General features: G+C 41.9%; 1 protein-coding gene across 1 annotated transcript in view; it reads left to right on the forward strand.

The window, feature by feature from the left end:
* Nucleotides 1-10,282, forward strand: part of SOS2 (SOS Ras/Rho guanine nucleotide exchange factor 2) — a 55,780-nt gene extending 45,498 nt beyond the window's left edge. The window contains exons 16-23 of the mRNA XM_075104383.1: nt 475-637; nt 1,561-1,678; nt 2,285-2,457; nt 4,084-4,200; nt 5,699-5,960; nt 6,891-6,932; nt 8,013-8,122; nt 8,488-10,282. Coding sequence (XP_074960484.1) covers nt 475-637; nt 1,561-1,678; nt 2,285-2,457; nt 4,084-4,200; nt 5,699-5,960; nt 6,891-6,932; nt 8,013-8,122; nt 8,488-8,997 — 1,495 coding nt within the window. The 3' untranslated portion in view covers nt 8,998-10,282. The remainder of the gene's footprint in view (nt 1-474; nt 638-1,560; nt 1,679-2,284; nt 2,458-4,083; nt 4,201-5,698; nt 5,961-6,890; nt 6,933-8,012; nt 8,123-8,487) is intronic.
* Nucleotides 10,283-11,081: the final 799 nt, after the last annotated feature.

Consider the following 11,081-nt stretch of genomic DNA (forward strand, 5'->3'; position numbering starts at 1 on the left):
TGTTGAAGGCAGTGCAGGACTCGGCACCACTTTTCTGCATCTCCGATGAAAGCGCTGTTGTGGCTGTCCCCTTATCTTAGTCTCACTCCCTTCTCGTATGAGATGATTAAGTACTTCTGAGGACATGGCCGGTGCCGTAGTCAGAAGGGTGTAGCAGTTTTTGTGTTTACCTAACCTAGCCAATTTAAAATGCTACTGTAGATACAGCAGCATAAGAGTCACCCTGCTTATCCTGCATCTCGCTTGGGGTGTGCTTCGTTATTTTACAGGATATGCCAAAACCTTTCTTGGCTTTCCAACTCGAACATATGTAAGATGTGATTATTTGAATTTGTACTTGAGATTCTTGAGAGCGAGCCAAAATGTGCATACTGGATGTACTGTACAGTTTCTGCTTGGAAATTTTTTATTTAGTAGCTAGCAAAATGTCAGGTTTTATTTATCAGTGTTTCTCAAATTATGTCTTTTGATTAGGTGCATCGTGGAAACCGAGAACTTTGAAGAGCGAGTGGCTGTGCTAAGTAGGATTATAGAAATCCTGCAGGTTTTTCAAGATCTGAATAATTTCAATGGTGTTTTGGAGATCGTCAGTGCAGTCAACTCTGTGTCAGTGTACAGACTAGATCACACATTTGAGGTAAGTTTTGGGCATTGCTCTTGGGGAAAAAAAAATAATAAGAATCCAGAAATATATCTCTCACGCTTCTGACGTGAAATCCACACTATCTATATCGCACTTGGAAGAAAACAAGTGTGAAATGTTCAAAGCTATTTATGAGAAAACACGGGAGATGGGCTGGGTATCTCAGAGGGTTTGTAATGTGAAGGGGAGCTTTTCAGCGAATGTTTTCTCATGTGTATTTAGCCCAAAAAGGGGAAACACCATGGCCATTCGATTGTTGTGCATTAACCTGTCTGAAATGAACCTGTTGCTTCAGTCCAGCATTTTAAAGGGTATGAAAGAGGAGGATCCTGGGGCTGAGAACGCCGGACTGGAAGGCTTGAAAGGCCACATTTCCTACCTACACAAAATATGTGGGGGTAGAAGAGCATGGGAGGGGGTAGCTAAAACTTGGATTTTAGTTGATTGCAAGAACTTCTCCTGGATGAGAGAGTCAGAAAATTCAGACTGTCACAGGCAAAAACAAACAGCTGCTGCAATGGTTTAGATGGACAGTAGGAAGAGAGGCTACTACACTGTTTTTCGCTTGCGAAGGAAAAGAAATGCCTAGGATTTGGCAGCAAAGCCTCCCTTGACTCAAATAGGAAAAAATAGCGTGCGTAAAATGTTCTGAGTTTTGTATGTCTTTGAAAGGCAGTACGAAGCCTTTGTTACGTGCAAAATTAATAGTCTGTTTACAAGTAGCCTCATGATTCACGCGACTAAATTGTTGGACTGATAGTGCAGTAGTCCAGAGCAAGCCATTTACAAAAGAGGTTCTTTCAAATCTGAATTTCAGTTCCTAAGTTTTGCTAAGAGAGCTAGGGAACTGCCTTGTTTCTGCTAACCGTACTATTGCGAAGTTTTGCATCCCTATTTTTTTTTCTTTGACAACTTAGGCACTACAGGAAAGAAAAAAAAGAGTTTTGGATGAAGCAGTAGAATTAAGTCAAGATCATTTTAAAAAGTATCTAGCTAAGCTCAAGTCAATCAATCCACCCTGTGTGCCTTTCTTTGGTAAGTAACACCAGGGCAGGCTAATATTGTGTGGTGTCAGTCTTGAGTTTGATGCAGATGTGTTGTTATCGCTTTAAGTGTTCAAGGTTGTGTTTGGCTCTAAAAAAATTTGACTCCTGACCTAGGTTTGTAATGTTTTTAGACTTCATAGAATGGTTTGGGTTGGAAGGGACCTTAAAAATCATATAGTTCCAACCTCCCTGCCATGGGCAGGGATACCTTCCACTGGATCAGATAAAAGACTTAATGTCTTCTATATAAAATTTATTATTCTAGTTTAGCATACGGATTACTGGTATTATATGGGTAAGAATATTACCTTACTTTGTTTAACACTGCCTCCACACTGGCAATCTTTTTATGGCGATGACCTGAAGGTGTTTTTTTCTAAACTCAGGATCTCATGTGAAGGAAATTAAATCTTTTATTTCAATAATATATTGTGCCTATGTAAAATGCAGACTTGATTCATTCTTGCCAATGAATAAACTGTTGGAGTGTTAAAGGGAATGGTCTGCCTATGCTAAGACTTCTTTATCATTCATTAGAAAGAATGAAGCCAGCTCTTGGAATGAAAATGAAATTCAATACTTCTCTTTTTATCAGGAATATACCTAACAAATATTTTGAAGACAGAAGAAGGGAATCCTGACTTCCTTAAAAGACAAGGGAAAGAATTAATTAACTTCAGTAAGAGGAGAAAAGTGGCTGAAATTACAGGAGAAATTCAGCAGTATCAAAATCAGCCTTACTGTTTACGGATAGAGCCGGAAATTCGGGTAATCCAACATTAAATATCTGGTTTGGGGATAGGAAAGGGAAAAGAACGTACACAATAAAAAATTGCCAAATAATCTTCTAGTACTAGACCTAATCTTGTGTGATCAGTGACCATCAGAAGAGGGGGGAACAGCGGCTGGTAGACAACAAAGTACCATAGCAAAGGACAGCTAGAAGTGGGGATTTGTGTACTTGGATGCCGTGTTCTGGGTCTTGTTCATCCCATTCTTGTTCTGCAGCCTGGTATCAGAGAGGGTTTTTGGCAACAAAACAGAATAAATAAGACGTACTGACTAAAGAGTAGAACCTTTTGGAGAAAAATCAGTTGCCTTTAACCTAAAACGCTCTGTACGTGCCTGGTGCGTTTAGTCCTTCAGACATTCTGTAATGGCACCTGTGACCAAAGCCCCTGGACCCCGCTAACACTCAGAGGCATGTAGTTCAGCACAGATGCCAACAGTTATTCAGCACAGCAGAAGCTAAGCAGATGTGGAGATGCAGCGCTGTCAGCCAGCATTATCGTTAGAACCGAAAGGATGCTTGAGTGGTTACTTAGCGAAGACAGACTAGTGAATCCCAGATAACTTAAAGGAATTTAAAGGCAGGTGCTGAAACAACGAGCCAGGTAAAGGTAGGTAGGTGGTTTTATATGGAGGGAATAATGATTTAAAAGAATAGCTTGAAGTAGCCAGCCATACTCCCTAAGTGCACAGCTAATTGTAACCTTCCCAAAAAAACAGCAGCGTGGACACCTCTCAATCTCAGCTAGGGACCCGCAGCAGGCAGGAAGCAACAACAAAGCTGGCTACCTGAAGAATTAAATGGGCAATAATACTGCTGTTTAAAATGTTGTTTGCAGTGTGTATTTAATTGCTGCGGACATGTCTGGGAAAGGCTTAGGAGATTGACTGTATTCCTAAGCCAAGAAGTGCATTAAGTTCAAGGGGTGGCAGTATTTTTGCTGAAAAAAGGAACAAATGGAGAATGCTGTGGCTCACCACCAGACTCCAGCTGCAGCAGGAGCAGCTTTCACAGGGCTGTCAGGCGTTTGGGGAGCTTGGTGCCAGTCCTGTCCTAGCCATGCCTTCCCTCCAGTCCTTGTGCCCTAGCGCCATGCTCTGTCCCTGCCTCTGACCTTCCTACTTTTGTCCTCTGTCCCTTCCTGGTCTTTGCTAATTGATCACATCCAAAGCACCTCTACGAAATGGCATTAGCGTAACCTTTGCTTTCACTACTGCGTTGTCTGCAGTCTGCTCCTTCCCTGGTCTGTGATGTTAGCTTCTTAAGGCAAGCGGATGCTCTTGCGTGGCCTTCAACGTTGCTGTGCTGCACGTGATTCAGTGGTCAAAAATATTAGCAAACAATTTACAGAGACTTCATTTACCCTATCTAGTTATTTGAAGCAAGGTCGTCCTCTCATGTCAGGAAAATTACTGTGAACTTGATTGTTTCTTACATTTGATGGTTCTGTATTTATTTCAGGGAACATTTTACTCCATTTTTTCTGGAAATAAGCTTCAGAATAGTGAAAAGCTAGATTTTAAATCAGTGAATTACAAGCATTTCAATAAAAGTCCATGTATGTGCTTATTTTTTTAAATATTATTGATGCTTGTTTCATTCAGAAATTCTTTGAAAATCTCAATCCTATGGGGAAGATACCAGAAAAAGAGTTTACAGATTATCTTTTCAACAAGTCATTAGAAATCGAACCTCGAAACTGCAAGCAACCACCTAGATTTGTAAGTCTTGTCCTGCAAATGAAATAGCTAAAAATCCACTAGCCACTATGAAAAAGAATGTGTAGCTCACTCAATAAGCCATATATATTTCCTTTAGAGTTCTGTATCATGAGATGATGTTAAAATACTTCTATTTCAGGCATTTGTCGCTACTAAAACGTACTACTTTTGGCATATTTTAGGATGAACTTTTTTTCCCAAAACCTAAAATATTACAGCTTAAATGTGGGGTTCTTAGCATATAGTCATTCAATTGAATATGTAATAGCATTTAACATCTTTCATTTCACAGTATCAAAATCTTATAAAATATTCATATTAATTGAAATAAGGCTTTTGTACATAATTGTGTTAAGTTTTGTTTAAGTAGAAGTTTATTTCTGTTTGTCTGAATGTTTTGCATTGTGCAAAAATAGAAGCATACCACAGAACTGATAAGGTGCAACCTTCTTGCTGATCAAAATATAGTTCCGTTTAAAGGAGTAGCAATCTTGTTTTTTAAGAAAATAGCTACCGGAGTCCAGAGCTCTTTTTTAAGCAGAAAGGTTGCTCTCTAGAACGCTTGGTTTTTTAATATGTTGTAATTGTACTTCTGAGTAGCTGGAGACATCTCTAATTTTGGGGAGAGCTATAAATCATTTTAGCAATCTCCTGTTAGAGGAAAGAGTAAAATGATATTATGAATATGGCAAGAAAACGACAAATTACTGTTGCAAAAACACTGCTTGCAGTAATTTCTTGAAAATATTTTCTAAAAATAGATATCCATGCTGCCAGACTCAGTCATCTGGGCATGAATTCTTTACAGTTCATGTTTTCCAAACTAGACATTCTTATTGGAATTTCAGGAAAGTCCAGTTCTGGGTACTGTAATGTGGTGGAGTCGTGCATACCACCGTAGGATGGGAACGTAATTCGTCTTCAGAGAATCGGCTTTGATCTCTGCTGTGTTACACCTGAGTCTAATGAGGCTTGTTTCAGTCACACCAGTGATGTGTGTACAAGAATTTCGTACTGACTAAATCAGAGGATGTAGACAACGTGCATCTGAGCGCGTCCTTGGTCTTGGCTGTGTGTAGGGGCCTGGTGACCTTCTGTGGTATAAGCACAAAGCGTGTCTTACGGTGCTGCAAGGAGGCTCTTCTGCAGGCCTGGGGGGGGCACTTGAAATAACTCTCTCTGCCAAGGTTGTGACTTGCTCTTCCCCATGTTTTGTCCTGACTGGCATGCATCTGAGACGTGGCTCTTCATTCTTCATAGCTCTTGGGAGGGGGGTGGGGGATGGAATAATAACCTGGGGAAAAAGATTTGTTAAGCTGCATCCATAAATTTTCACTAAACTGCTGTACAGATAACAGCAGACTGTACCTCAAGTCAATTGTAGCTGTAACACTGTTTAAGGTGTATGTGATAAGTATCTTATTTTAAAATATCTTAGAGGCTTGGCAATTTTGTTGTCTGAAATGTTAGCAGTACTAACCAGCTTCACTTTCTGCAGCCTAGAAAAACAACATACCCCCTGAAATCTCCCGGGATAAGGCCCAATACTGGCAGACACGGCTCGACCTCTGGCACCTTGAGAAGTCATCCATTGCCGCTTGAAAAGGAACCAAGTAAGATAAGTTTCAGTAGAATCACTGAGGCAGAGCATGAATCAACCGTATCAGCACCAACTTCTCCAAACACACCGTCTACGCCACCGGTGTCTGCTTCTTCAGAGTTCAGTGTATTCTTAGATATCGATCTCAACAGTTCCTATGGTAAGCGTGCAGTATGTTTTAGTAGTTGTAATTGTCCCTCAGGTTTCCAAAAATATATTGGTGTGTATGCCAGCCTTTTTTAAGAAAAAAAAAAAAAGTTGCAAAATCTAGTTGTGGACTATGAAGTTCCTGTGTCGGTGTTACATGTACTACGGTTTGGAAATCCCTGCTGTAAGTAGTTAACTAACATGTGACATTTTCAGTCTTTTTGCCTAATGGAGCTGAGGCAATCTCTTATGGGAGATGTCCCAGTGAGGCAGGGGCTACGCCTCCTTTACCACGTATGGCACATCTGTAGAGCAAAAAAGGTGCTGAGGACCTGGCATCCACACCAGTGTGTGTTCCAGGAGTGGTCCTGCGGACTGAACGCGCTCACTAGAGTGAATTTCTGATTCTGGTTTAATTTTGAAGGGAATCAAGTCTGTGTGTTTTGAGATGTGAACTGAAGTGCCAGAAGTGGGGATGGTCAGGGCACTCACCCCAAAACACAGTCTTGAGTAAAAAAAAAAAACTACATTCTGAGTTCAGATACACTAATACACGCCCCAGCTTTGCTTGTAGTTGTGAGCAGCTCCGTAGTCTTGAAAGCAGTGTGTGACAGGTCTGGTGGGCCTGCAGGCCTGGCAGGCGGGTTAAGCCTGACAGGGGGCATAAACAACAATCAATTTTTATATGGCAAATGCTGAGGGGGTTTGGGCCGCAGGGGACGTGAACAACAACACGGTGGTGTCAGAACAGAGTAGAATAACGAAGTTATTCTACTTAGAATCTCTAGTTTAGGAAGATTTTACATAAGGAAGTTTAATTCGTGTTAGCAGTAGATCAACTTGGAGATGATTGTGATCTTTGAGGTCATTCGCAAGCATACATTATGTGCTGTAGTGCAGTTGTCCTGCCTGGCAAGTCTCTAATCGCTATTTCATTTCACAGGTAACAACAGCATCTTTGCTCCTGTCAGTTTGCCACAGTCGAGTGAGTACTGTAACTCTGTTAAATGTTTCACATAACTCTCCTTTTTCTGGTTTCAGGAGAGGCAAATAGGAATTAAAATCTGAACTCTGGCATGAAAATGTGGGTTGCGTGCATCAGAGTTCTGAGGGGATTTTTTAAATAGGTTTCAGATCAAGTGTTCAGTAAAGCTGTCTGTAAAGTCTAAAAACTGTCTGGTTTGGGTTTGTTTTAGGTTTTTTTTGCCCAGGCTCTAGCGTGATTTTGCTTCTATTTTGAATGTTCTTGATTATTTTGTTTGACTAATGCTACAAATGAAGCAACCAGATAATTTTGTATTACCACATAGTGAAAATAATTGTTCTGTTGCTGGGAAAGAAGAGGTACTTTTCGTACCACAGCTGTGAGGGATATCCTGTATTCATCTGTGGTTTCAGCTTCTCTTTTTACTCCCTTATTACACAGGCACATATACTTTTTCATAACATGATACAAATGTCAAACTGGAGAGCACAGGTGCCTAACATACTGATACAGAGCTAGCTCTGTGCGCTCCTAAGAGAAAAAGCAAAAGTCACAAATACAGGTCAGGGCGTTATTTTGATTCTTAACTTTGAGGATTCCCTCACCCCCTGTAAAAAGGAAGGACTAGAAATGTTCAAAAATGCTGTGAGAGTTAGTCATCTGTTCTGCTCGGTGTATCGTTCTCCCGCTTTAAGTGTTGCGGGCCTGTTAACGAAGCCGCTAAACTTCCAAATTTGAAGAGTGTACCCATACGGCTGAAAGACCAAACTTCTACTCCAAAGTGTAATTGAGGCGTGCGGGCAAACTGCAGGCACTGTGGTAAATTCTGCAAGACAGAGGATTGCAGAGAAGGTTATTTAAGTGCTCGCTAGGAGTTCACTGTATTTATTTTTCTGTCCTTTAGAATTGCCTGTTAGCTGTTGACAATGCATATCTTTGATACAACTGAAGTTCATGGTTCACGTTGCCGTTGAGCACAAAGATCTACTTATTTGAGTTCCTTCTAGTTTGGCTCAACATTCTAGCAAAGGTTCCTCAGATATTGCACGAGCAGTAAAATATCTGCTTTTCTCTCTCCAGAGACTTTCTTCAGCTCGTGGGGTAGCTTTCCTAAACTAAGCGATGAGCCTCAAAACCCTCCTCCGCTTCCTCCACGAAAAAAGATGGATCAGGATGCTTCTAATACTAAGGTATTTCTGTCCTATATTGAATAACTTTACTATTAAATCAGGGAACATCTAGAATCGTAAAATCATTTAGCTTGGAAAAGGCCTTTAAGATCATTGAGTCCAGCCGTCTAGCCAAGCAGGACTTTGTTAGTCTAAAAGACTTCCAAATGCAGTGATCCACTTGCCCTTTTGAAGTTTCAGGCTCCTCTGCTAGCCACTTCAGGAACATAGTGGTCGTGTTCAGATCAAAGGTACGGCTACACCAGTATCCTGTCTCTGACAGCACCAGTAGCAGACGGCGAAAGAATTCTGCATCAGTCAGAAGATACGCTCTTTATCTGAACACCTACATGTCTTACAATGTCTTTGTCTCTGTAATGCTGTAGGGAAGTTTAAAGTTGGATGACGATCCTCCAGCAATTCCTCCTCGGCAGCCGCCGCCTCCAAAGATACAGCCTCGTGCTCCTGCTTACACTAACCCCTTTGACCAGCCGCTGCACAGTCCTCCTCCTCCGCCCCCGCGGGATCCCCTTCCTGATACTCCACCACCAGTACCGCTCCGGCCACCGGAACACTTTATCAACTGCCCTCTGAACCTCCAGCCGCCACCGGTGGGACGCTTGCACCGAGATCCTGACTGGTTGAGGGAGGCGAGCACGGGCCCCAGCTCTCCCGGCACTCCCCCCAGCACGCCCTCTCCCAGGGTACTGCGCCGCTGCTGTGTGATCAGCGCGAGTCACAACAACCTGGTCCACCCGCCTGCGCCCCCGGTCCCACCCCGGCACAATTCGAGCCCTCAGTTACCAAAACTGCCACCAAAGACTTACAAAAGGGAGCTCTCCCACCCTCCTTTGCACAGACTGTCTTTGCTAGAAAATGCAGAAACTCCTCAATGACCTTAGCCATAGTAGTCATTGACACTGGAATAGTATTTGTAAAGTTCCTTTTTTTTTTTTTATTTATTCAAAAAAGGCAGTGTATTCTAGTACTTTCACAAATTATGCTCTTAAAGTGCTGCTGATCAAAAAAAAAAAAGTTTAAATTGGAAAAATAAGACTACACACGCTCTAGCCTGCGTCTGTTCAACAGCATTACCCTCAGGTGATCAGCAGCATTGCCTTGTTTCACATCCTCAGTGCCGACAGTTATGCCAGTATACAAAATGTATCTTTTGCACTGTAAACTACACTAAATGAATTTAAACTGACATCATTTAATTGCACTGAGCCAAAAAAAAAAGGTGCGTCTGTGGAATTTTTTTCAAATTGGAGCACTAGTGGCCTTTTTGTTTTTAATTAAAAAAAAAAAAGAAAAAATAACCAAAACCCAAACCAACAATGGGATGCCGACCCCACACGAGGATATACAGTGTTACCAATCTTAAACCTCTGCCCGCTTGCCTCCTAACTTTGTGTAAGCTTGGAGGTTGGTGAGTGACAGCTACTCTTCTCGATTATTTTAATGCCATGTCTTAATTGCCATTGATTTGCTGCTGAAGACAAGAAAGAACAATCGGTTGAAATCTAAATACCAAAATGCTGATACATTGATTTATTTTGAGAAAGGCTGGACAAGGACTACCTGTCTCGGATATTGGAAAGGATCCCTCGTACATAGCATGCATCTTGTTCAGATGTGCCTTTTTGTTTTGGTAGGCGAAGATGTCTTAAGCTAAAGAGTTGTCTACTGTTCTGGAGAACAAAGCTATATGCCGTGTATGTACAATTGTTTATATTGTATATTTACAGATAATGCTAATAACCTGTATAAATTTAAGTGACTTGAGGCCTATAATACAGTCTGCTACTCTCGCAATCCTCTACGGTCAGAAGTGTTTCCTCTGGCTTAGGAACAGTCTTGCCTTCCAAACCTAATAACTTTCTTTACATCTCACTGAACTTAATCATGAATCCATTTTGGAAATTGGTAGCATTTAAACCAGCAAACACTTAAAGCTTTATTAAAGTTTTTAAACTGATAAGTGAATGGAACTTTTATTTGCCAGTTGAACTACGTGTTTGAACTGGTGTGAGAGTGAGTCTGTTTTACTGGTAGTACTGTGTAGCAGCATTTATAAAGTGGCCAGAAGCCACATTTTATTTACTGGTCTGTGGCCTTTTACTGTGCTTTGTATCAGAGTTCTTAACAAGATTAATAAATCACCCCAGTCTTAATTTTTAAGAGCTTGAGCGGTGCGTGTTCCTTGTTAAGGACAAGGTTGGGAATCAGATTTAGTAAGTCTTTGACGATACAAAATGCCTTGATTTTCTGTGCTGCTAGTCTCAGCTTCGGTTGTCCTTCAGTCTGCGGTTGGGCCTGACACACAACAGCTCCCGGGGAGCTCAACCTTTCCCTCCACCTACTAACCTCTCGGCTGCTCCGGCCCCTCTAGGTGGAGATGCGGTTTCCATCTTTTCTGGCTCCTGGTGGGACTTGAGGCGGCTCAAGCTTTTCATCAGACTGCCTATATGGCTCCCACTGTCTTGGGCATTCCCTCTGGGAAAGGAGATAAGCCCAGGGAGAGCTGCTAATTTTCTTCCTCTGGGAAGATATATCTTGCCATCTGTCTCTTGGATGTTCTTCTCCTGCCTGTCCCCTTGATGCTCCTTTCCTGAGGAAGAAGAGAGGGGTAGCTTCTGTCTCACAGGCGACACCCCAAAGGCCATTCATGCAAGCAGCAGAACACACGTTATAAAGGAGAGCTGCTTCATTTTGCAGAAATAACATTCAAGAAGTCCCAAGTTTGAGATGTGTGAACTGGGAGTGCAGGAAACAGACGATGCCTTGATCATGGTTTTTCCCTCTGCAGTAAAAACACAGCTCGTAAGTCTTTTCTGTAAGTTTGGGAAGAACTCTCCTATTGGTATCTGGTGGTGAGATTCTGCTCAGGGAGTGCTCCACTGACGCGGCTCTACGTAAAACAGGCAGGCTGTCTGGTTTCACTGTGCCGGTGACCTGCAGAATATGCTGAACAAGTGAA

Source organism: Phalacrocorax aristotelis, chromosome 9 (assembly GCF_949628215.1).
Source record: "Phalacrocorax aristotelis chromosome 9, bGulAri2.1, whole genome shotgun sequence".
NCBI lineage: Eukaryota > Metazoa > Chordata > Aves > Suliformes > Phalacrocoracidae > Phalacrocorax > Phalacrocorax aristotelis.